This window comes from Paramacrobiotus metropolitanus, unplaced genomic scaffold (genome assembly GCF_019649055.1).
Source record: "Paramacrobiotus metropolitanus isolate TYO unplaced genomic scaffold, Prichtersi_v1.0 Parri_scaffold0000004, whole genome shotgun sequence".
Taxonomy (NCBI): Eukaryota; Metazoa; Tardigrada; class Eutardigrada; order Parachela; family Macrobiotidae; genus Paramacrobiotus; species Paramacrobiotus metropolitanus.
Genome location: NW_026570224.1, coordinates 2,543,089 through 2,567,668, shown reverse-complemented (window position 1 = coordinate 2,567,668; position 24,580 = coordinate 2,543,089). Strand labels below are relative to the sequence as shown.

The 24,580-nt window shown below is 40.3% G+C and overlaps 3 protein-coding genes across 5 annotated transcripts; 2 read left to right on the top strand and 1 right to left on the bottom strand.

Moving 5' to 3' along the window:
* The first annotated feature begins 593 nt into the window (after positions 1-593).
* On the top strand, positions 594-7,558 carry LOC129580759 (amyloid-beta-like protein). The gene is made up of 3 exons (XM_055471419.1): positions 594-1,024; positions 4,893-5,675; positions 6,147-7,558. The coding sequence occupies exons 1-3, from the start codon at positions 821-823 to the stop codon at positions 6,735-6,737; spliced, it is 1,578 nt and encodes a 525-aa protein (XP_055327394.1). The 5' UTR covers positions 594-820; the 3' UTR covers positions 6,738-7,558.
* Positions 7,559-8,006: 448 nt separating this feature from the next.
* On the bottom strand, positions 8,007-10,981 carry LOC129602822 (uncharacterized). Of its 3 annotated transcripts, none has more exons than XM_055501986.1 (4): positions 10,802-10,981; positions 10,429-10,524; positions 9,516-9,771; positions 8,007-9,119 (listed from the first exon to the last, which is right to left on the bottom strand). In XM_055501986.1, exons 2-4 carry the CDS (start codon positions 10,471-10,473, stop codon positions 8,770-8,772), a joined length of 651 nt encoding a protein of 216 aa, XP_055357961.1. In that variant the 5' UTR covers positions 10,474-10,524; positions 10,802-10,981; the 3' UTR covers positions 8,007-8,769. The 3 variants fall into 3 exon arrangements, with proteins under 3 accessions (XP_055357961.1, XP_055357959.1, XP_055357960.1); XM_055501985.1 differs by lacking the exon at positions 10,802-10,981 and having other exon boundaries at positions 8,015-8,352; positions 8,725-9,119; positions 10,429-10,793; XM_055501984.1 differs by lacking the exon at positions 10,802-10,981 and having other exon boundaries at positions 8,008-9,119; positions 10,429-10,793.
* A 5,140-nt stretch (positions 10,982-16,121) lies between these two features.
* LOC129580758 (potassium voltage-gated channel protein eag-like) lies at positions 16,122-24,488 on the top strand. The gene is made up of 13 exons (XM_055471418.1): positions 16,122-16,658; positions 18,274-18,430; positions 19,066-19,139; positions 19,228-19,356; positions 19,605-19,717; positions 19,788-20,095; positions 20,546-20,636; positions 20,927-21,040; positions 21,168-21,515; positions 21,950-21,992; positions 22,105-22,362; positions 23,045-23,244; positions 23,509-24,488. Exons 1-13 carry the CDS (start codon positions 16,571-16,573, stop codon positions 24,229-24,231), a joined length of 2,646 nt encoding a protein of 881 aa, XP_055327393.1. The 5' UTR covers positions 16,122-16,570; the 3' UTR covers positions 24,232-24,488.
* The last annotated feature ends 92 nt before the right edge of the window (positions 24,489-24,580 follow it).

Below are 24,580 nucleotides of genomic sequence, written 5' to 3'. Positions count from 1 at the left end.
TTCCACGATTAAATATACAGTATGTGTATATATATCAAATAACTGTTATGAATCTTATGATAATAACTACATCAGTCTACATGTGAATGATACTTCTGTTACAGTAATTTGAGGCTTAATTAAGGGTTGTGGTTAAAGTATACGTACAAATTTCGCGCTCTACATTGTATACATGCTTTTTTGTGCATCGTTATTGTCCCACAATAATGCGGACTGGCTGTAGTTTTGATTGAGCTGTAATAGGTTTACGTAAGGACACTGATTCGTTTTTTTGGTTTATTGTTATAAACTTATTATTAGTCTTACTCTTATCATTCATTACAAGGAGTGCATTCACTGCATTGCTTTATGTTTTCGTCTGCGGCCATAGCCGCAGAGACGGCAGTTAACCGCACTTCATAATGCAGTACCGATATGGTATGAAGTGTAGGCACCGGTCTTGGGCTCGGCCGATGACGAAAAATGTTGAATCAATAAAGAGGCTGCTCACTGGCTGCCGATTGGATTCTTAAACAAGAGTCTGAGCACAAAGAACCGCCCTGCGCATGCTTCATACCGTTGTTTCAACATCGGCCAAACCAGTTCCCTTCATCGACAAACGTTTCTGCCATGAACGCTCTACGACGTTCAAGATACATAAAACGAGAACATTTAGATCTCGCTCTGCTCCATGGTGAAAACGTAATAATTTCATTCTGTAGGTTAATTTTTAGTCCGTCAGTGGGAAACTAACCACATTTTATGGGTAATAAGCAGCAATAACTCAGCCCGTATACGGATTGGTAGCGTTATTTTTTTTATATCCTACTGCCTCGGCAAAATGGCCACGGGAGGATTACTCTTATTGCTGTTATCAATCATTGGGTTATCGTTGGCCTATGTTGAGTCGCTAGCTGGCAGTGCAGCCAGCAACGTGGAAATCCTTGATGATCGCTTGAAGAAGAAGTTCGAGCCTCAAGTGGCCGTGAAATGTGGCTATCTCAATCAGTATATGATGGAAAATGGACACTGGGCGGCCAACAAAGTGTGCTGCATAGGTGCCTTTCTGTTGAGGACAGCTTGAATCCGTCGTCATAACTGGTTACCATAATGGCCGAAAAAGTCAGACATGCTGTGGGCTGATGGGCCGTCGCGTAGATACATTGGCTCCTTCTGGTTGTTGTTTTGACAGAGTCTGAAGAATTAATCACATTTCACGATAATTGCTCAAGTTTTTTATGAGATCCTTCATGCTTGTTTGTATTTATAGATTTCTTATTATTAGATGCACTCATGGTTTGAGAATAATTTGAATTAGTGACGGCTTTCAAGTTTGAATAGTGCAGGTATAGTTTCCTTCTATCTCGTAGTTTGAAGTATTCTAAGTCACGTTCTGCATTTTGTGAAACATGGTGGCACTGACTGGTGTCTCATGCCTCTGAATAGAATAGTCATTTTGCCAAATATGATTCGTATCCGTGAAGTAATATTATGACTGAGAGGCCTCTGTAATTTGCGGTTTCTCACATAAGCAACGTGTTACCGAAGCTGCCATTGCCGGCATCGCCCGGAGCATGGACTGTAGTGGAAACTGATGAGAGAATGCACTTCACAGTTTGCAGAGCTATGCAGCGGTGTAAAATCGACGGTGAATCTCGCTCGTAAATCTTTCGAGTTTTCGAGAAGTTATACTTCAAATGAAGCTTTACAAAAGGGTGGTGATGATTTCAGCTTTTTCAAGAACTTGACAAGATTAGGTTTAGAACTAATTTGTGCCTGGACCTAATGTGTCGAGAACATTGGTGAATAGGTATTTGTACATAAAATTTTATGAAAATCAAAAGCTTAAACACGGCAGAATTTTACAAGAAAATTTTGTTCCTTTACTTGCAGAGGCTACATTTCAAGCATTATTCATTTCCTGTGATAAGTGTTTTTATTGGTAATTGAAGAGCGCGGAACGATACCAGTGTGCAGTGTACACGGATTTCGGGTTAAAGGTGATACTCGATTGGGTACCTCCTTGATAGCATTATTTGTCCACCCCGATAAGTACATTACGTTCTTGTTTCTATATCGCTAAATTACTATACGTACATGTACTTCACACGGGCTCTTTTCCGACAACGCAAAACTGCATCTACGTAATTTTACAACTACAGGTGTGAAAACATACAGTAACTACGTAATGAGAGACCGCAAGCACCAGGAACACCATTGTGTGATAAATACTTACTCTGTAGTTGGGATTTGGGAATACTGATTATTTAAATAACTGCAGTTTTTGACTCTTGAATCTTGATTGTGCAGCCATTAGTTAGGCATAACAATAACTTGTTTTCAGTATCTCTAAAAACATGGCGGAATTTCTCAATATTGTCATCGCAGTTTGAAGTCACTTTGAACGACTAAAGATGGCATCTTTTTATAATTGACTGAATATGACATTGTAGTTGAAGTACATTTTAAGTAGTGCAGATTTCGTTAATTTTAGACTGGGTCAGTGCCTATGTGATTGGAACAGCCGAGAAATTATTATGTGCCATAGTTCGTTATTAAATGTCTCAAATTGTGATGGGCATTTACATGCAGCAGTTAATAACTTCCGGGCGTTTATACCAATTGGTGACTGGTAATACCGTTTGGGAGCTTGCTGTGAGAACTGGTCGCTCGCTGATCGTCGTCTCGAGGATCCGTACTGTATTCTCTGTAGTATTTGTCGCACGCCGTTTCATTCAGAGCTGTGTATCGGGTTTCAGAATCGATTAACATGCGGAAATAGAGGAATATGCCTTTAGTTCTTGTATCACGAGAAGAAGAAATTTACTGAATTTTACTCACACTGCTGTGTTACTAACTTACTATACTAACTACAAAGCAGCGAAAGCAGTTATTGCTACTATCACTACTAGAGTAGTGATGCGGACAGCTTCGCTCTCCTGACACGTGCCTTACATACAAGTATTGTACACCGACCGATGAACCGAAAATACCTTGATTGTTAATAGATAAAAATATGCGAAACAGAATACAAGAATTTGATGTTGATTAATTAGCTGTGATGTTTTCTTTTTTCTTCAGGAAAACGAGTAGGGTTTTTATTGCTCTCGTGAAGATGAAATATTGCTTCAGTAGCTGATGGACAGTGACTGTCTGGCTGTTGTGCGAACAACACTTACGTACCGTTACTACCGTAGATTTACGTGGACAGAAAAAAGTGAATTGCCGACGTAGGCATAAATCTGGGTTCGTGATGACAGTTCGCTTTGACTGTCATGAACTGAAGCTGCTACTTATAGCTGGAAAGTGTGGGCTGGGATTAGCAACGATCTCAAGTACTTACCTCTGCCAGGTGATGAGTTTGTTATAGCATTAGGTACGGTTTTAGAGATTCGGATGCGTAAGTCTGTTTGGAATACGAGCTGCAAGATGCGGACCAGTATGTAATATACATATTTGAGTTGGATGCCTTGACGGAAAGGCTTGAGCGGGCACGTAAACATTTTCTATCGCTAGAGCAACAATGGAAAGGTTTATGCAACTTTTCGCTACTCACAGGCAGGATCTTTAAGTTTTTTTTACTACTCACAAAACTTTCATAGTCTTACGTATATTTTGACTTTTCTTTAATTCCGCTACAGAAATTATATCCCTTCCATATTCCTTCACTATCTACATAATTTCTTAAACCAAGTACTGCAAGCAAAGTCGAGCGGCTTTGCTTGATTTAGTTGCTGACAAATTTAGGGTTGCTTGTATTGATTTGCGACAAATAAATGTCGAACTCCCTGCAATCCACTGTGCTTATAAAAATAATTATCAACAATGTTTCTGTTTTAGTACCTTTGGTACTCGTATGTGGAAAGTTTTGGTTCGTGGTAATTATGATAAGGTTACACTTTAAGGGCATGTTGCGCGTTGAATGCTTTCCGCTAAAGCCACTTCTTCAGAGTTTTTGGTTGCAAAATGGCAGGAAAAAATTTGGTAGTATCTTAACTGCAAATCGTCGCAACGTCGGTCATCTCGTCAGCAGCTGCAAAAATAATTTGATACTGGTTGGTATATAAGTAACCGTATATCGTTCTACTCTGTCTATTCTGTTTGTTGCCGCAAAGATTCGATAAATGTTGTATTGGGGATATGAAAAGCGCTTACTAGTGTGCTGGCACCAGCGTATTAGTCCGTTCATTTAGAAAATGTAGTCAACTGTGAATATTGTTTTGGTTGGCTGCCGTATGAAATCCGTTTCCTTAATCGCCTCAATCATAATCACTTCACGCAGCTAGAACTAAGCGCAACATTAGAAACGTTAAAACGTTGTGGTTGGTGAGGATAAAGCGATGATGCTGCCGATGTGCATTTTATAGTGTATACTCTCATTTGTAGTTAAAGTGGATTAGTTCTATTTCCGCATGTTTTTAACCTCGTAGAAATATTTTTTGTTTATAGATGTGCACTTGTGTGTAACATGTAGATGATGTTGCTGATGAATGTGGCTTGGTGTGGAAGTACAGTATTTCTTTATTTTCGAATGCTTCCTGTTAGTTTTAACAAATCGCAGTTTGTTGTTATTGTTTGCTGTTAGCAGAAATTAGAAACGTGTACTTTGATTTGAAACGTTAATTTTTGTTTTGTCTCTAGGAGTAGTATAGTTGGTGAATGCTAATTGCTGCGGCAATGTAATTTCGATTTTTATTCAGTTATAAAATAATGGATCGTGGTTCGTTACAATACACGTATGTGGTAAAAGTTGGTAATAATCAAATTGAATTCATTAAATTTGTGTTCTTTGCGGGCTTACGGCACTGGATGCGGTTTTGAGCTGTGGCGCCGGTTTCTATGAAATGCGATATGTCTCATAACGCTTATTTTGTGACACGCTCCCGTTAAGCCGCGATCCTCCGGTTATATAATACCCCGGCACAACTGTCATCCGCAATTTTTTATGGCCCGCGCTAAAAATATTGACTGTTTGGGTTAAACATGAATATCTGTCTCTCTGTTCACAGGACCGCATCGATAAAATGATGAAAGAGTGGACCGACGTTTCCCAGCGTTACAAAGAACTGAAGAAAAGCGATCCACAAGGCGCTAAAAAACTCAAGAGCGACTTAATGAGTCGCGTTCGTAAAACCATGTCGGCACTGGAGGAAGAGTATAAGGAGCAGAAACGCCAGCTAACTGAATTACACCGCCAGCGTATTGATGTCCAGCTGAATGAGCGTAAACGCCAATCGATGGATGAATATTTGGATGCTATACAGGAACGCCGGCCGAAAGCTAGTAAACTGTATAATGCCCTGGAGAAATATATTCGGGCGGAGGAGAAAGATCGTGAGCACACGGTAAAACGTTACCGTCATCTGCTGGACAGCGACCCAGTTAAGGCAGAGGCGACATTGCCAAGTATTTTGGCCCATCTGTCCGATTTGGATCAGCGGATTAATGAAAGCATGAAGATGCTGAACCGGGTGCCGGAAACTATTGCCAGAGATGTGGAGCGACGGGCGCGAACATTCTGGGCATCGCATCGGCGAGAAATGTTCGGGGAAGGGACCAACGAAGAAATTTTGAAAAAGAATAAGCAGAAATTTATCGCTGAAGATAACAGGGATAAAATCTCAGTGCAGCGGGATCTTGAGGAGAAATTTGATCAACTCGAAAGTATCGATAGCGACGAAGATGACCTTGTTCAGGTATGATTTGTAAAACGAAATTAGGGTTCTTTTAATTTTGAAGATTTCCGACGTCTTGAGTTATTAAATAGGTAGTCTTGCATCTCCGTTATAATTTATTTTTAAATTTTTTTTCTGCTGTTAATAGTTATTCATTATTTTTTGGCTTAACATATCGGAAGTATTGATGCATATTGTGCAGTTTGCAAGTTTTTTTAAACTGGTTCTAAATAAAACCCAGCATGTATGCCAGACTGCCAGTATTAAAACTATGCCTACTGCCCATGTTAAACTGCGGCATGATTGCACAGATTTATCGGATATTTTGTTTCTTTCATAGATCTTGTTATTACTAGATTTAACAAGTTGAAACTACGAGTATATTCGGTACATTATTAATTTTTCATCGGATAACTGAATGTTTCCCAACGGGCATGGCAGGGGAATTAGATTACAGCTAATCACTTAACATTCTAACCATTCTGTTTACAGTCTGAGCCCGAGAGTGAAAAGGAGGTCACCACGGCTGCAACGACACCTGTTCCCACCATCGACGACGATGGCCTGGATTTCCTGCCTCGCAACCGTCCCACCCCTATCCCGCACGTGGCGATCCTGTCGACTGTGACCAGCACCGCTGATCCGGATGATGAGGATGACGTTGTAGAGGACGAGAGTGCCATCGATAACGAAGAGGCGGAACTGGAGAAAGATGATAATGATTTGGAACGCGAGAGTGTGCCATTGAGGAAATTCCAAGATGTTAGCAGTGTCGCCAATGCTAAACTCCACCGGGAGGAACAGGCTCCCCATGCCAGTGTCCAGCGGATTGCCGTGTCCGATACGGAAAGCAATGCCAGCCGGATACTGTATATTGGGTTGGGATTGGTGGGAGTTGCATTTTTTGCCGGGTTGTTATTGTTGATTGTGGTACTAAGAAGGAAGAACCCCAGAAAGGAGGGCTTTGCCCCCGTGGACACCTACGCCACGCCTGAAGAACGGCATGTGGCAACGATGCAGGCGCATGGATACACTAATCCCTTCTTTAATCATAATCATGCCAATCAATATTCCAAGGCATGAAGCGGGTCAGTGATGGACATGTGTTGGTCAGTGCCAAATTACAGCGTCTGTCTCTCTTTTGCTCGCTTTCGTCTGTCGTCAGACTCTGATTTGTCCTTGTAATCGATCAACTCAAACACCAAACATTTCACATCCTTTTCCTCAGTCTTCAGACCTGTTTTCCTGCAAACTCATCATGTTGGACAAGAGGATTCGTAAGCGCCCTGTATGTATTTCCGCATGATTCGAATTGCCACCGACAATAACTTTGCCTTTCTCATCAAGAAACATTTTGTAATTAATAGAATTCTCCATTTTATTGTCGTTCAGTAATCTTTTCTTTGGCGAAAAGCAACAACCCGGATCCACTTATTCGTGCAAAAATTATTTTTAATTTTTTTAGTTTGTTCTGTAGTACGAACTACGTTGGCCTGCGCTTTCGCAGCGTTCATCGTGTTAGTTTTCTAACATCCGATTTACGTTGTCCTCTAACCATGACACAGTGCAGATGGCCAACGCGAGTTTTGTTTGAATTTTTATGTTTTATTCCGTTTGTTCCTTTCACTCGGCAGCTATGGTTTGGTTTGCGTTTTTTATGATTATGATATGATTTCGCTAGTATTTTATTAGCATGTTTTAGTTTGTGGTGCATGTAATTCTCGATGTTTCTGTGCTAGGTCGCATCTGTTAGCACATTCCGTAAAATATTTGAAGAAAAAAGAATTACATGGCACGATGCACGAGGCTTACTGATGGCAGCTGGTTATACTGGTTAATCTCATGATGTGACTGTTAACGATTTCTGTAAAACAACCATTCTGTTTAATAAAAGTGGAAATTTCTTCGTGGCTGCATTAGTTTGTATTGTAGGCTTGCAGTGCTGAACCAATTAACTTCTCCAATCACCAGTATAGTTCAGCACAAGTGTAGGAACCTTAGAAACTGTAACTCGAGAAGTACGAGAAACTCCTCCGGAACGTGTCCCAAGCGAAAACCGTAATACGTAGGCGCGGGAATTGGATTGATTATGAATAAATCCGGAAAAAACTTTGAAACATGTTTTTTGTTCCTGTGCAGTGGGTGCAGTCGCAGGACAATACGAATACACGTAGACAACTAGACATTATGTGCAGCGCTTACGTAAAAGTAGAAGCCAATAGATTTCGTGAAACTTTAATTATAACAGAAGCAGCTATGGGAAATTCTTATGTATATACTCCAAACTTACAATGCTGTCGATCGCCGGCTATAAAAACATGTTGTTCAGACATAGCGCTACGCCTACATTTAGCAATAAGAAGCGTACATACAAACACAACGTAGGGAAAATATTACCGTATACAGTTTCCTGTTCCACAACAATAAAAAAGCGGCGCAGTGATGAAAAGCTAATTATGACTAAGTAATGCTTATTATACAATAAAATCTTTTACGTAAAAGCTTCGAAGCGTAGCCTGCGCTCTGCTTACAACAGGAACAAAGGATATAATTAGGTAACTCAAAGCTATGACATTACACCGCAGTCACATTAATAATCGCGAGCCGCCATAAAGCAAAAAATTTCCACGGTTCAAATGGCTCAGCATGGGTAGCGGGGCAAAAACAAACTCTCCGCAATCGGCATCTGTTTTAAGTTCTGAAAATTTGAAAAGAAACTGACGCGGCATCGTTAGGGAGGCGCGCATGGTAATACTCGTATATATTGGTAAGCAGCACTAATTTGCGTTTTAATGTCCTAAGATGCAATATTACGCATTTACGCCATACCTCTGTACGCGTTTCTAGTTGTGTCTATTACGCACCGTTGTGCTTTTTTATTTAAAAAAAGTCATTAATTTTTATTCAAACTTTGTTATTTTGCTGACAATTGCTTGAAACGGTACAAACGTCTATTAAAAAGTAAAGGTCACGAATGACATATGTCACTTTAATTAACGGATTTAGCCACTGATTTTAACTAATGCGTTTTTAATAGGTTTTATAATAATGTATGTATTTGTGTACATACTGTACATAGGTAAAGAAGTTAGCAAACTCCTATATATTAGGAAGGTCAGCTGTTAGACATTTCGGTAGGGTATCGAAGAACCGCTGTGCGCAAACTTCTGATCGAGTCAATAAAGCTCTGCGGCGGTTTCGGCTGACATCGTGGAAAACTGGGATCCCAGATGGTCTGGTTGAGGTCTTTTAAGCCGAAACAAAAGGGGCGTAGCACATCTTCCACTTTTTTCTCAATATAACTAATGTCAGATGACTTTAAGTTGGCTGGCTTGGTTCGAGTATTCACCCAAAAGTATGGTTCATTGCACATCCCATTCTTATTTTTTTCCGGTGGTGAATTACAACGGTAAGATATTTCCACGGTTTTAAAGTCGGTGAAGAGTGTAGTGTATAATGTCGGAACTATAAAAGGTAAAAATGAGTGAAGAATTTGAAGATACACTGAAAAGTAAAGCAAATTGTGCAACGCGTACGAGTACAGTATATGAATAGAGGTCACAATGGTGATTCATATTTTTTCAGAAACATTGGTAAAACCGCTATAGCATTATAGTTGTCAGGTTGCGAGTTACCTCAGTCCTTGAAATATACCAAAAAAATGTTAACAAGTCAGATATAAAAAGTTACACATGTTTGTTCTTCGCGTGATGCGATTCATGTTAGGCATTTAAGTATACTTTATCCAGATATGTCCGATCCGCTCAGGATTTACAAGTTGGATAAAATATAGAAATTAAAAAATGGTTTCAATGTCCAGAAGTTGCAGCACATAATAAACTGTCATGGAAATATACTTACCCCCACTTGTTGTCTGTGGGAACCAGGAAGATCCGTTTCTTTGTCCATCAACGGTATAGGTGGACTGCGTAAATAATCCAACGCAAAGCGGATCCGGATATAACTGAACCTGCAGGCTGATCGTCCACGAAACGGCAATCCCCCATTTTTGTGAGCCATAAACGGGAACCAGTCCCACTGGTATGTATTCGTTAATGCAGTTGAAAGAAGGCGTACCGGGAGTATGGAACTTGTACTCGTACCATCGCCCGAGACTCTGCACGGAACAGATTGAATATCGTTATACTGCATCAGTAAATGTAATCATAAATACCATGTGGACGCTTGCCAGATATATGTTGCATTAGAGGAATAGTACGTTTAGAAACTTATTCGTTATCAACAGCAGCTCTAATAATTTGTGTTTTCGTTTTCTTCGAAGCCAGTAGTATGGGATTTAACTAGCGGGTGTATGCGAGAGATTTTCATGTCAACGGAAGCTCAAAGAAACAAGAAAGAGCCATCTACTAGCTTCGGCAGCAAATTCCAAACGACGGACATAGTCCGGTTCGAAAAGCTGATACTTTTCTACGCCTCAGTGATTAAAAGTTTGGCTTTATTCGGGACGGCTTAAAGCAAACCTTTCTATTTTATGGGCACAACAATTCCAGGCTGAGTGGAGAGGCTAGTCCTGTTCCTTTCTTGAGTGCGACTCGTACCTTGCGTTTGACTAATCACTAATTATTCAAAGAAAACTCCAGAGCTGTGTTATGTACTTTGAGCTTAACCCAATTTAAGGAAGACGCAGATTTGGTTGTTTTTATTTTTTAATGTTTTACAATGAAATAAGGTCTCCGCACTCGCATTCTTTGTTTACTTACTTTGGTGGATATCATTATCTTCTACCAAACCGAAAACAAACTCGCCCACTTACTTTTGCAACGTCTGGTATCATCATTCCTTTCACGTTCACCGGCATACCGCAGTTCTGAGCGCTGGCCGCCTCGGACAACCGACATTCCAGCAACAACTTTAGTAAACCAAGTTTACAAAGTATTAAAGATGTCCAGGTTTTCATGTTTCAGAGCAGAAATTCCGGTATGTTTATGTAAGAAACACTGTACATTGCAGTTGCAAACTAAGACCCAAATTTTCCCCTTATCGAGCTTATATGCAACTGCGCACTGTGGTACCATTTATCCGGTACCGCTGTTTAATTTTGAATTGCAATCTTAACATATAAATTATATTGTACTCGTACAATATATAGATATTCTTCGTACTGACCGCATTGGGTACGTACTTACTTCTAAAGTGTTGGTCCCATACGCGAAAAAATTTGTTTTCGCTGTTATGCAAGATTAATTAATTTGCTGCCGGTCAAGTTTGCATCAAAGAGCAAGCGGTACGCTGAATTTCTCTAATACTAGTACAAAGGATTTTGGGCAAGACTATAACGGCATTGAAAAGCTGAAACGCAGTGCTCTACTACATTAGCAGCAATGCAATATTTCCGGTTTCAACCACAAAATGCTACCATTGAAGCAGCTCATTTTATCAAAGGTCTTTAAGGACAGCAACCTGTTTTGTAGATGACATACAAATTTACTTTTTGAAAGCCCTTGCCCATTGCACATTAATTATGTTTGCAGGTGACGCGTACGTGCTTAATTTCCCGCAGCAGACTAATATGATACATCTGTTGATTTACATGTTCGGAGACATTTATACGAATTTTTATTTCAGTTTTGTTAAAAATTAACACGTTAATTCCCTCGTATTATCTCACTGTATACAGTGCTATGTACTCATGCTTATATAAATATATAGCTATTTTCTAAATATGTAGCCGCGCAATTTTCGCTTCGGTTGGGTGAAATAATTACGGTAGGCTGCACAGCTTGTACTGTCACGGCGTACTTCCACAAAATACCAGCCAAAAATGCAGAAAGCGTCTCCAGGTGGACATTGGCTACGAAGCAACCAGAATCTTACATAAAAAAAATTATTACAATTCTGACAACCAACAAATCAGCATATAATATTATTGAAGAACTTACGCCAAAATTCCAGATGCTTTCATTTCAAAACACTACCCTACTCAATAACTGCCGAATCGTTTTTACAATATGTGTTTTACAATATGTGGTGCACGCTTTGTGCGTGATGGGCACAATACGGAATCACGGAAAACTAGAGAAAATATTTTTACTGTAACCTTTTTTTAAGTGCTGTTGTTTATGTTATTTAATGCTGTTATGACTCTCAAATGCTTATAAGAAAGGGGTTCCGATTCTTGGCCTTTCGAAGCACCGTGCTTTGTCTGATTTACTGCTGAATCTTGCTGATTTTTTCCAGAGTAATTATGCTCCGCAAGGTGTAATTCCATACATCATATTTTTACCGTATATATTTTCAAAAGAACTGTAAAAGTGAAACGTAATAACGACCGAAGCGTAGCGAAGGTCCTCTATGTTCAGCGCTCATGAAAAATGTGGTGTCTGTCGGTCACCGCCATCTAATGCACATATGCGCAACCTTTACACTGGCAAATGCCCATATGCGCGCTGGCCGTATATGCTCAGGGTACGTGCGAACTGTGGTGTCTGTCGGTCACCGCCATCTACTAATTAAATGTGTTTATAAACACATACGCGGCATTATTACTATTAAAATGCATACACCTGTCACACGGTCACCCACCGCCATTTAATGCATATCTGTACGGTCACCAGACTCACCACAAATGTACTATGAAACGCATACATGCACGGTCACCCTACTATCAAAACCAGTAGTGTTAGCTGGTCGTATATACTCGGGGCGCGTGCAAAATGTGGTGTCCGCTGGTCCATCCCTATTTATAAGGTGTCCAGAGGCGCGGTAGCCGCACAAAAATACTGGGCTGCCTACTGCCGTTTCAGAGAATGTTACATTTATCTCGTTGATAATTCAAGGTAACCATTTTGTATTCTTATCTTTGCACCGTACGTAAACTTCTGTGTGTCCATCGGTTACCGGCTCCCATTTGCGGGTAAAAGGCGCAGTGTCCATTTGTACTAAAGGCTTGTGGCTACCGTAAGGTCTTTTTTCGGTAACCGATACAACGGTACTCTTTTACCGTTGCACTATTTGTTGCAAAAATCAATAATTTCTGAATACTGTACCCGCTCCATCAGACTAGAACACAAAGCCTGGAAGTTCGGACCCGGAAATTGTCATAGCTGCTTGGTGTGACCAGCGAACTGCCGGCATGGCCAAGCTGGGCCATGATCTGACCGTCGGTACGGCAGTTTCGTGCATGGAAGGCTACAGTAGTTTAATAAGAAACTTAAAACCGCTTTTAACAGTCAGCTCATGTGGAAAATGCTTGCATTTCACTGAAAGTTACCACATCTTCCTCGAATGCATGATCAGCAAAACAAACAAGACTTAACTAATTGATTTTTCAAAATTTGAAATTGTGATTAAATATTGTCCGGAAACACGTCTATAGCCCGGGAAACCATGCATCCGCGGGCCCAGAAGGACGTTCACCGCAACCGAGACCGTAAATATATGTCCCTCCAAGTGGTTTTGGTCTCACAAATGATTTTATTATGACCGGCAAAGTGTCCGATTTAAATTTTGCCATATTCGAAAACAGGAGAATATTGATCTGCCTGGGCGGCCCAACCGTTCACTTGATTGTTTAAAATTCCGAACTTTTATTAGTGTGAACCCGCGCAGGCGTATTATTATGTGCAATGGCAGATGCCGATTAAAAAGGTATTACTTGTACCATTTTCGATCTGTACATTAGTGCAGAGTGGCAGCGTCAGCCTGACTGTCTGTTTGCACTAATGTAGCATCAATGGTTACACTTTACAGACACTGCTTTGTCTATTTACTGCGGAATTTACAAATTTTTAGTAATAAGTAGATAAAAATATTTATAAGTTTATTACGCTTTTCATACAGTGCCTGCCAGAAGCAGTGCACTTTAATAACTAGCTGCACTGAGTGCACTCTACTTATGAAACTGCCAAAATAAAATGCTTCCCTTTTTACAATCAGCTTGCAGCGGCACAGTCGACCGAACAAGATAAGATGACAAAGTATCACCCAGGAATATGTGTATGAGTTTTATTTGGTGGGCTTCGAAACCGTTGGACAGTGCGGACCTGGTCTAAGAGAAATACGTGGCAAGAAACCGGCGATGCCCGAGCTACGGAATATCTACACCAGCATAGAAGTCCAGCGGGGGAACGCGGCCTCCGTTCAGGGAACAGCTCTACCGGGAGAAAATTTAGTTAGGTTGTTTTTGCCGTGCTCTCAAACCGCCGACGACCGATGTATCCTAATTTAGTGCACCGTGAAGGTGCTTATTGTTTTCCCTATAATGCGTTGTTAACGTTGTTGTGAATAAAAGAGTTTAATGCATATGTCCGTTGTTGTATTCTGATAACGTTCAATAACACACGCGTGACAGATCTTACGCCGCAGATCTTTTGCAAAACGCTTCGTAGAACGTGTTTTGCAGGGAAAACAATATACCTTAGGAATGCAAATCTGAAAATGTTATTCAATTTCGCGTAGTTTATGATTTCTGACTGCAGTTAGCTCTAGACCAAGGCCGCTATCAATTACAGCCGTTGATTGCCCATAGTATTAAAGTTTTGGTGACCACTCCGTACACAACCTTTCACTACCCTTTACTCCGTACACGACCTTTTTGCGCAACCTTTCATTCGGTACACTATCTTTTCGACCACTACCTTTGACTCCGTACACAACCATTCGGCACTACCTTTATTTGGTTGCACTACCTCTCATTTTTAAAATTTTTTCATAGCAGAGTTATTTCTGGAACTGCCGTTTTTTTGTTAACAGTTGTTATTGTTGCATAATTCAAAGCATCATCGATCGGCAGTTATAAAATCGAATTCCAAATGAGTAAATAATTTTGGTCACTTCTATGCGCCAAAAATTTTCCTGGCGCATAGCATTTTCGAATAATTTTAGGCGCCCGTGTGCCGGTTTTTCTTCGCATCGATTTCTGCGTTTCTGAACTAATATAATTCTGAGTTTTTCTGAAGTATTTTAAGTATATATAAAAGTACAGTAGTGCACCGAGTGAAAGGTAGCGTGCATTGGTAGTGTACCGAATGAATGGTAGTGTCAGAGGTAGCCTACCGAAAGAAAGGTACGCACGGAATGGAGGGCAGTGCAAAAGGTTGTGTACGGAGTAAAAGGTTGTGTACGGAGTGGTCACCTAAAGTTTACCTGACTTTAATTAATTTGTGCTAACTTATCTGTTAGAACGGTTTCCACCGCCAAATCAGTATACTTATTGCTACTATGAATATGTGCTTTGCATAATCCCGGTTCGATTTCGTAAAAAGGCATTCATGGATTAGATGTGCCGAGCACCGTCAAAATACGGAGCCAGGACGGATGTGTTTTAATTGTAACAATTTCGTTGTAATTTTACGTAGTCTACGTACTCCAGACGTACCAATTAACGTCAAACATTGCGCGATAACTCTACTTAAACATACTGTCGCCGTCACGTCTCGGGTCTGCACAACACACGTAAAAAAAGTGCTACCTGGCGAACCGGGAATTACTCACATTTACATATTCAGACGAAATTATATGACACTTGATCCAATAAGTTTTGCTAAAACTGGGGTGCGCATATCATAAATTTAATTCAATCAGGCCTTTTGCAATGACTGATACCTGCATTGCGTTTGATATACAGGTCTGTATAAAGCAAACAAAAACCATTGAAAGCAAAATATTCGTAAGCTGCAATACGTACTTAAATCTATACATAATTCCACGTATACGAGTACAAAATCAAACAAAACCTTCAAAAAGAACAAACGACCTGCTGTTTGAAGGTTGAAAGCACATAGTGGGGAAGAGACAGATGTAGGGACGCCAACTGCCAGACTTTGCGCGATATAGCAAACATACTCACGGCTGGGGAAAGCGTCGATGCAGTTAATTAAAGCTCTGTACGTTGGCTACTGAAGCTGCTCCCAAACCGGAAAGTATTCTTCAATATTTATTATTGCGTATATATTCCGTGTAAGTAGCTTATTGACCGCGTAAAAATTATGTGTTGCGCAAAATTTCTCAGTATCGAATATCGCGTGCATTTGCCCAGTACAACTTGTGGACTGCAACGCACACCGATTTGGTGGGAAGTGGAGCACATACACACTACACAGTTCCGGTTGCTGATATTCCGCCAGAACGGTACCCGGTCGTTATCGAGGAAGCGACGCGTACACCGAGCGGCACAAGAAAGGGACAGAGTATGGATTTTTGGTTTTGCTGTTACCTCACTTTAACGAACAGGTGAGTCAATGAACTGGTGCGGTTCCAACACGAGCGGCAGGTCGTATATATGCAGCAACGGTGCACTTGTGAGTTGTGGGGATCAGTGGCAGACCATGCCTGTTCCATCCAAGCACAAAAACGGGATGCTACCAATGCTAACTCGTTTAGACTAACCGGGGATCAGTGAACACAAAAAGACTCTTTCCATACATATATATATGTATATGTATATCTGCTGCATGGCCATAAAAGTGCCTACTGATTCATGAATGGCTCCAGTCGATCATGTATAAGCCAAAGGGTACTGCAGAGTATCCACACTGTACCATGTGTTAAAATGTACAGGCACAACAGAGTCCAATGTTTCTTCAGCCGGGAATTCTGGTTTAACATGCAAATTCTATCTGCTACTGACACTTGCAGCGTCATTGATCCTGGCGTCGTGTATACATGTTATATATATTGACTAGTATGGACCATTGGGTCGGATTTTTTCCAGCTTGCCAGACGCAATAAACAGGACAATTTTTCCCTTATATACACTGAACCCACTCAGACATCGGATGCGCAGTCCGTCGTTGTTGTATATGGTGATGCTGCTTTGGATGCTATGTGCCGCCGGAATCATTATGACAGGTCGATGTTTGGCGCGCGTCACTGATAATAATTTGTCATGATTTAGGGATGCTAATATATAAATGGTGGAATAAAGCGGAAATATTCTTACACCATCAGCAGCAACCATGCCTGGTAGTAAACGAGGATTAGTGGCGCCGCAAAATACTATACTCGATAGTATTGTCAATTTAGTTCGCCGCAACAACTGGCAAGGTGGGTGGTAAATTGTAGCGTGCGGGAGTTTACTGTGTTTGCTCTTATGACACTTTACTAGGCAAAGTTTTTATTTCCTTAGAAAATAATACACTGCAATAGTACACTGTCATATTAACATATAATTTGGTAGTAAAATATATATCAATCCAAATTTAGTACATAGCACCGTTTACTTATCGGAAGCAAAAGATTATATGCCCTTTAAAAACTAAATATTTTTTTTGTATTTCATTATTTGTCTGAAAAGTCCATGTTTTTCAGGCTGGTAGGGCTACGTCGCTTGGGTAGCTAATTTAATTTTTTCAATATATGAATGATTTATGTGTGCATTATGCCGTAGTAAGAAACGTTGAGATCAAATTTTAATGCAACATTTTATCGGCACTGATTTGGAAACATCCTGACTGCGAGTTATGCTGTACAATAGGCTTATAACCCTTTTCCTCAAGGATTAGGTAAAGTGGTATCAGGAGCTCGTTAAGCTTGCTGGATAAGTGGTACTAATATGCCCATATACACTATATATTATACAATATAGTTGAATATACAGCATATATATTATATCAGACGTTTCCAGATATTGTCCAAAAAAGTTTATTCTCGCGCAGAAAAATTGGTATAAAAATGTGTGAATTGTATTGATTTCTAGGCTGTTAGCAACTAACAAAACCACTACAGGTCTGCCTCAGGTCACTTTTTTGTAATACAAAGAGCCGAAAATATTTTTTCTTTGATCAATCCTAATCAGACATCAGCAGTAATGTAAAAAAAAGCTAAATTTATTTGTAAAATCTATATGGCATCGTTACCATACAAATTTTTATTTTATACAATAATTACTATTGGCTGTCCGCGTATAATTTACGCGCTTTTTTAAAATCAATAGTTTAATTAATATTTAACGCTCCTGTAAATTATTGAACGCTCCCGTTACTCCCGTAAGTTTTTAGATATCGCCCCTGCATTAGATTTTATCCATTTTTTAACTTTTCAATACACCTAAATGTGCCAGCTGTAATGTTCAATCAGTCTTGCAAATTTCACTAAAGAGACGTACGTCATTAGAAGTGTGCAGCCCTGGTAATGAAGAAAAGCTCCATATGCCGGAAGGGTAGGAAGAGGTTATCAGCTGCATTTTGGGGGTGGCAGATCGCTGATCGAAAAAACTAACATGCCCCTTGGGATATTAGTAGCCATCCATTTTCAACCCACACTCTAACATCTATTCTGAGATCAGTTTCCTAGTGCAAACATATTCTGTGGGCAAAATACGGGGTAAATTGCTATTTCGTTAGCTACAACATTACTGAAGAAAAGCCTAGCAAAACCAGAAAAAAGAATATTTAACCAAATTAATTAGTAAGGTATGTATACAAAAAACGTTTGACCCTGAAAACAACCCTAGTATATTTAATAAATTATCACTGCAGTATAAGCCCACCAGTTACTACAGTCATATGCATATTGTGTTCCTATCGATCTTATGTTGTATGTTGATTCCCGTACTTATGCAAGTTTAAACAGACAGCTTCCACAAACGTAAAACGTAAAAACTCAACAACTTCGTAGTTTCTAATTCTTTACTGAGATTTTTAACCTGACTGTTTTGCAGATGCGTGTTTCGTGCTGGCCAATTCCCAAATATTTGAATTTCCAATCATTTACTGCAGTGATACATTTTGTAAGATGACCGGATTCAATCGATCGGATGTGATGCAAAAAAGTTGTGTCTGTTCGTTTATGTATGGGGAGCTAACTGATGGTACCTGGTAAGGGAAAGTACAATTTTTTTGACAACTAGGTAAAGGTAGCAGTGAGTTATATAACACCGGCAGATTTGGATTGCGACATGGTAAATCTGGGTCGTACGGCTGAAAACTAGCGTTTTAACAAGATATCGGTTAGAAAATAATCCGTAATCCTGCTGTAAAATCGGGATTACCAGTCAAAGAATTAACTTTTATACGGTTTCTTGACTTCCGATTGCCAACAACCAGATTCAAATTCGGAGAATGCAGTTTATTTACCCTGCATGCACTTTCGGCAGCCAGATTACCACAATCAAATATCAGCCATTGTAGGTCGTTACTGCTAATTGGTAATGTTAGCTCAGCTAATGGGGAAAAACTGGGAAAAGCTTATATAATTGATCTGTTGCCTGCATAGAAATTTTGTTATGTGAAAAATTGCGCTCTTCTATCGGAAGCTAAAGTTGCTGAAGCGTTGTCTTTACGGTTCAGTTTGCGCCGGAATCTTGATCTCGTTATCCGTATACGATACATGGCTGAGCGGCATATAAGCAAAAGAGCCCCTTTACGGATCGAATAAATTGACTTAGCGGTTCACCGCATATATTTCCTTTGCTGTTCATTCATATACATCATTTTGTCACATTTTGTTGCAGTATCGACCGGATAAAGCAGGCCCTGGAGAAGCAGCATCATGATCAGCTGGAGATTTTGCTATATAAAAAGAACAGTATGAGTGATTGCAACTTCTTCATTTACAAAGTAAATTGCATGTTATACATGTCAGGCGCGACATTGTGCTATCTTGTTCGGTACAGAAAGCCCGATGTGGGTCCTTATGCAAGTGGCACCCATAAGAAACGAAAAGGACGTCACTGCACTTTATTTAATGATTTTCAAAGATATAACCGCTCTTAAACAGCCAATTGAAGAGGAGGAGAATAAAGGTATTATGGACTGACTAGCTTGGAACAATTACGAACTCAAGATGCTATCTGAAAATGTATTTCAGTGTTGACATGTTTCGAATTCGGAAAAAATAATCGAAAGTTAGAATAAACTAAACGTACAAGCGGAGTTAATTTTTATGTGCTGAGTTATACAAGCTGCCAGTATTGCAAGTCACTTCTGCATGATATGCAAACGATTTGCATGTAATACAGTCCGGCTAAGGAAAATAACCTCTTGTTAACAGGGTTAAGCAAATTCGCCCGAATTGCTCGTTCCGTGACGAAAAACAGGACAACATTCAGTGGATTAACGAATACAGCGTCGAACAACGTGGAGAATGGCAAACCATTCCCGACGGTAACTTAACCTGCTCCGCTTTTCTCGCCTTTCCGCTGGCCAATTAAACTGGGGTGATGACTTTTTTCAGGGCGCCGTTAATGTGGTAGCCCTACCACAATACCGTCAGGAAGCGCCCAAGACGCCGCCGCATATCATATTACACTATACTACCTTCAAAACCAGCTGGGACTGGATGATCTTGTTACTGACCTTTTATACTTCCGTCATGGTGCCTTACAATGTGGCGTTTGAATGGAAAACCAGTGAAAGTATCACAACACTCGCCACGGATTCCATTGTTGACATAGTATTTTTTATTGATATCCTGCTAAATTTTCATACGACTTTTGTTGGACCAACGGGAGCCGTGGTGTCCGATCCGAAAATAATTAGGCGGTAAGCGGTCCCTGGACCGAAGTTTTTTAAAGGCGCAACTCCGTGGTCATATCTTTTAACTTTGTTTAGAATTAAGGTTTGTTGACTTTTATTGTTCGTATATGCTCTGCTACTGCTTGCATTTATCTTACATTATTTATACATTAAATATTTTAATTACGCATTTCTGCTTGTTTATACCAGTTACCGTATACTCTATAGTACCCATGGTGCTGCCGTTCACATAACAGATTTTCTTAGAAATTCATGTGTTTGTTAAACAGCTGCCCCAGATGTGCTAAAGTTTGGAGTTGCGAAAGCAATGAAACCAGTACTGGCAGAACTCGATTTTTATTTCGTAATATGCATTAAAATAGCGATAAGCTTTAACGGCACTTTTTGTTATATGAATACTATAATACAATCAGGCATTTATTTTACATCTATTTACTAGTTGTTTTTATGATGCAGGACGTACCTGAGATCGTGGTTTCTAATCGATCTTCTAGCATGCATGCCGTATGACATATTCAATTCCTTTGATAAGGATGAGAGCCAAGAGGTACGTTCTTGAGCGAGGTCGCTGCGCTTACCACCATATTATGCAATTTAATTATGTATGTTTATTAATGGGATACATGTCGTTGCCTTGCCTTTCATTCAAGAATCTGTACTGGAGGCATAATTACGTCAGTGTCCCTACTCGCTCCGCTTCCCCAAATGGCGGCATGAATTGTTTAAAAAAATATTAATCGCAGCGTAAGCTGGTTTAGGTTAATGATTAATTTAATTAAGAGCCATTTTGCATATCACTGTGTCTAGATTGTGCAGGCTTTGTTCGTGTGATTGCAGAGTATGGGAAGTGTTTTTTCGGCGTTCAAAGTGCTCAGGCTGTTGCGTCTGGGCCGTGTAGCTCGCAAGTTGGACCATTTTATGGAATATGGCGCAGCTGTTTTATTACTTTTGGTAACCCAATAGTGTGTACCATCATTTCCGTACTGTATTGCTCTTAAATAAATTTTAATCGTTATTGATATCACTGGGAAATTTGCTTAACGCATTCTTTTTTTTTGCCTTGACGCACCCTTGATAGATGTCTTCGTACATGCTGATAGCGCACTGGCTAGCCTGCATTTGGTATTCTATCGGAAAATCGGAGGCACTTAGCGGGATCGAATACGGTTGGCTTTTTCGGCTGGGTAGAGAATTACATAATCCATTCAAATACTCACCCCCGAGTAACCGCACCGACAATCGGACGGATAGTGTTTTTGGAGAGCCTACAGCGTTGATACTGTTGAATAGCACGCGAGATGACCCCAGTACAGCCTATGGATCACTGTCAGGTGGTCCCGATCATAAAGCCTGCTACGTCAGTGCCTTGTACTTTACTACATCGTCCATAACTTCCGTCGGCTTCGGAAATATTGCCGCTAACACGGTACATCTTTCTGCAGCCTCTTCAAAAAATTATTAAGCAACCTTTCATAAATTATCAGACAATAAGTTATTTACTAAAACACCGCCAGTCAAATTTGAATTTAAGTTATTCGAATTTGTCTACGCAGCGCACGCTGAAAATTATGAAGGCTCTTTCCGCTTCTGTTAGCTCATATTGGTTGCTAGATTTTAAATTATATGATAATATCACTGGAATAGTGTTTTGTTTAATCAGACAGTGCCTAAATACTCTTTTATTTACTAAAGTACTAAATGAAATCCTAGAATTGTGAACTGAGCAATTTGAGTGTGAGAAATTTCTTCGAATGCATGGCAGCCAAGGTGCGTGCCGATGCCTCGGCTTAATTGAAGTGACCTTTATGCACGCTTCACTTGCAATTGGTAGACAGCCATTATTATTCTTTCTTGTTTTAGACGAATGAAAAGTTGTTTTCCATCGTGGTGATGGTAATCGGCTGTAAGTACAGACCTTCCTTGTGACATAAAGCTATATAGAAAATCGCTTAATTGTAGCCCCTGGGAATATATGCAGATAATTTTAGTTAATCTGCTCCGTTGATCATATTTAGCATTGATTTACGCAACAATTTTCGGCCATGTGACGACAATTATTGGCCAAATGACGGCTTCCACGGCTCGTTATCATGACATGCTGCACAACGTTCGCGATTTCATGCGACTCCATGAGGTACCAAAAGCCCTGAGCGAACGCGTACTGGATTATGTAGTGTCCACGTGGAGCATCACTAAAGGAATTGACACGAGCAAGGTGGGTTGCAAGGAAGTTATCGACTTAAGTGATTTCCGGCAGAAATGGCGGACTTGTTGTACGCTTTTAATATCAATTAGATATTCGACACATTGTAAACGCTTTTGCAAAAGTTTTCATTCCAATGGTACTGTACTGTTTACAGTAGAATACGCATACGTTTTTATACTTGCCCGTTGACTGAGTTTATTTTATTTCATTTATAAATTTCCAAGTTGAAAGAGAATGAGTTTGTTTCTCATTTCCTGTGAATTTTGACGTTTTGCTGCAAAGTATGTACAAGGTACAGTGTACCAAGAAAGCTTACAAAGTACAGTGTACCACGAAAGCTTTCACATGATTATTACATGCACTTATACAAAGTACAAATAAAATAAATAAATAAAACTAAATAAATAATATTAATAATATTAATAATTTAAAATACAATAATTTGCCCGATACGTTAAAATATTGAACTGTTCTGTCATAATACACAGTATATTTGGGCGCAGTGCTTCCGTTCAGAAAAAAGGGTGAGTCGGTTTTTTGTGTTTCCTTACATCCATTTTTTGTTGTGTTAAGTCTAATGCTAGTCTAAGTCAAATAACATTTCTAATTGTTAAATTTCCCTGTATCCATGTTTGGTCGTTTCTGCAGGTTGCATTCCGATAACCGCAGACTGCTCTATTAAAAATTAAACGGATCTTGATCTTGCAGATTTACAAAATTATTTAATCAACATAATTCTTTCTGTACAGGCCGCGGTGATGTGTTTGGTGACCAAATATGGCTGCGTGAGCACACTGTTGGACAGAGTTGTGCCAATGTCCGAGCCCTTACTTACTGTGATTTTCATTCTATAAAACGAGAACGTTTGTTGGAAGTTCTGGATTTTTATCACGCCTTCGCTCATTCTTTTGCAAGAAATATGGTTTTAACGTATAATCTTCGCAACAGAGTAAGTGAACACAGCCGAAAGAACCACCGCAAGGAAACAGTAAATTCCGATGCATCTTTTGTATTTTACAGCCTTAAGTGACAATATCTACACGGGTTTATATCTCGAATCTAGAAACGCCAAGAAAATTTATTTTACAAATTAATGAAAAACTATACGGTGTTAACGATGTATTGCGATTCATAATAAAAGACAAACACTGTTTGTTTGTCGTTTGCTTGCTTGTCTGTTAGTGAGTATTAAACACTGTTTTCCTGTTTACAGCTTGTTTTTCGCAAGCTGTCCGATATTCATCGCGAAAAGGAATTAGCCGAACGCGATCGCATCGAAGCACAACGCGCCGAAGCAGCAAAGAACAATCCAGTCCGTAAACTATTTAACCGCTTGCGAAAAGGCTCGGAGCACTCCGGTGGGACGTCCAGCGGCTCCCTCATTCCAACCCCCGGTGATATGGAAACAACCCCAGCCACACCCTCCCACCGCAACAGCATCCCCAAACCGGACACCATCGGGCAGGTATCGGAAGCCAGCCCGGTAAAGGTCACGCGCATCTCTGAAAACTCCGAGCAGCACGCACTCAGCGGCTGGAAACGCCTGACCGCCGCCGCGAAGGAGGCCCAAGGTGGCGCAACGGAAGTGTCGGCATGGAAGAAACTCATAGCGGCCGGCAAAGCGGCCAAAGAGGCCGAAAAGCTGACAGCCGCCGGCGGGGGCACGCCTACTACGCCCGCCCCGCCCCTTACGCCCACGAAACAGTCTACTGTGTCCTTTGCAAAATCACCACGCTTGGTGATTGACAGTTCGGCGGTGGCGGGTGAAGCCTATGTCAACTGGACACCCGACCGTATGCAGCAGGTCACAATGGAATTGGGCGGGATGCTGTCCACGGCACTGAAACAGCTCACCGCCATACAGGCCCAACTAAATGAACTACAGGCAAAAAAAGCCGGTGATTCGAAAAGTAATACAGATGACGGCAAAACATAGTCTTAAGAGATAATTATGCGGGTACAGATGTCCGCACGCGCACAGCCTTCCATTATGTCTCGAGACTAGGCTCGTGATTTCTGGGGATTCCACTTGTGTATTCACAGTTTACGCCGAGCTCGAGTTCTCTAACTTGTACACTTCCTTGATTTTTTATTGCTTTTTTAGGGAATTTAACGTGACGGTTCATGTAAATTATACGTAATGGAAGAAAGGTGCCTTCAGATTACTAATTACAACTCCATGGTGTTGCTTTAGGTTGCTTTTGACCGAAGTAATATGGTTTTGTCACTTTTATAGGAAACAGTCAGGTATCGTTCTTGAGTAATAACATCATCACGATCATTCT

Coding starts and splice junctions, on each gene's coding strand:
- LOC129602822 (XM_055501984.1), bottom strand. CDS start 10,572: ATGAAAACCTGGACATCTTTAATACTTTGTAAACTTGGTTTACTAAAG. Junction 9,772..10,428: donor TGATACCAGACGTTGCAAAA/GTAAGTGGGCGA, acceptor TGTTCCGTGCAG/AGTCTCGGGCGATGGTACGA. Junction 9,120..9,515: donor CCCACAGACAACAAGTGGGG/GTAAGTATATTT, acceptor TACCTTTTATAG/TTCCGACATTATACACTACA.
- LOC129580759 (XM_055471419.1), top strand. CDS start 821: ATGGCCACGGGAGGATTACTCTTATTGCTGTTATCAATCATTGGGTTA. Junction 1,025..4,892: donor GACACTGGGCGGCCAACAAA/GTGTGCTGCATA, acceptor CCGGTTATATAA/TACCCCGGCACAACTGTCAT. Junction 5,676..6,146: donor ACGAAGATGACCTTGTTCAG/GTATGATTTGTA, acceptor TTCTGTTTACAG/TCTGAGCCCGAGAGTGAAAA.
- LOC129580758 (XM_055471418.1), top strand. CDS start 16,571: ATGCCTGGTAGTAAACGAGGATTAGTGGCGCCGCAAAATACTATACTC. Junction 19,718..19,787: donor ATGGCAAACCATTCCCGACG/GTAACTTAACCT, acceptor GACTTTTTTCAG/GGCGCCGTTAATGTGGTAGC. Junction 22,363..23,044: donor GCAGAAATGGCGGACTTGTT/GTACGCTTTTAA, acceptor CTTTCTGTACAG/GCCGCGGTGATGTGTTTGGT.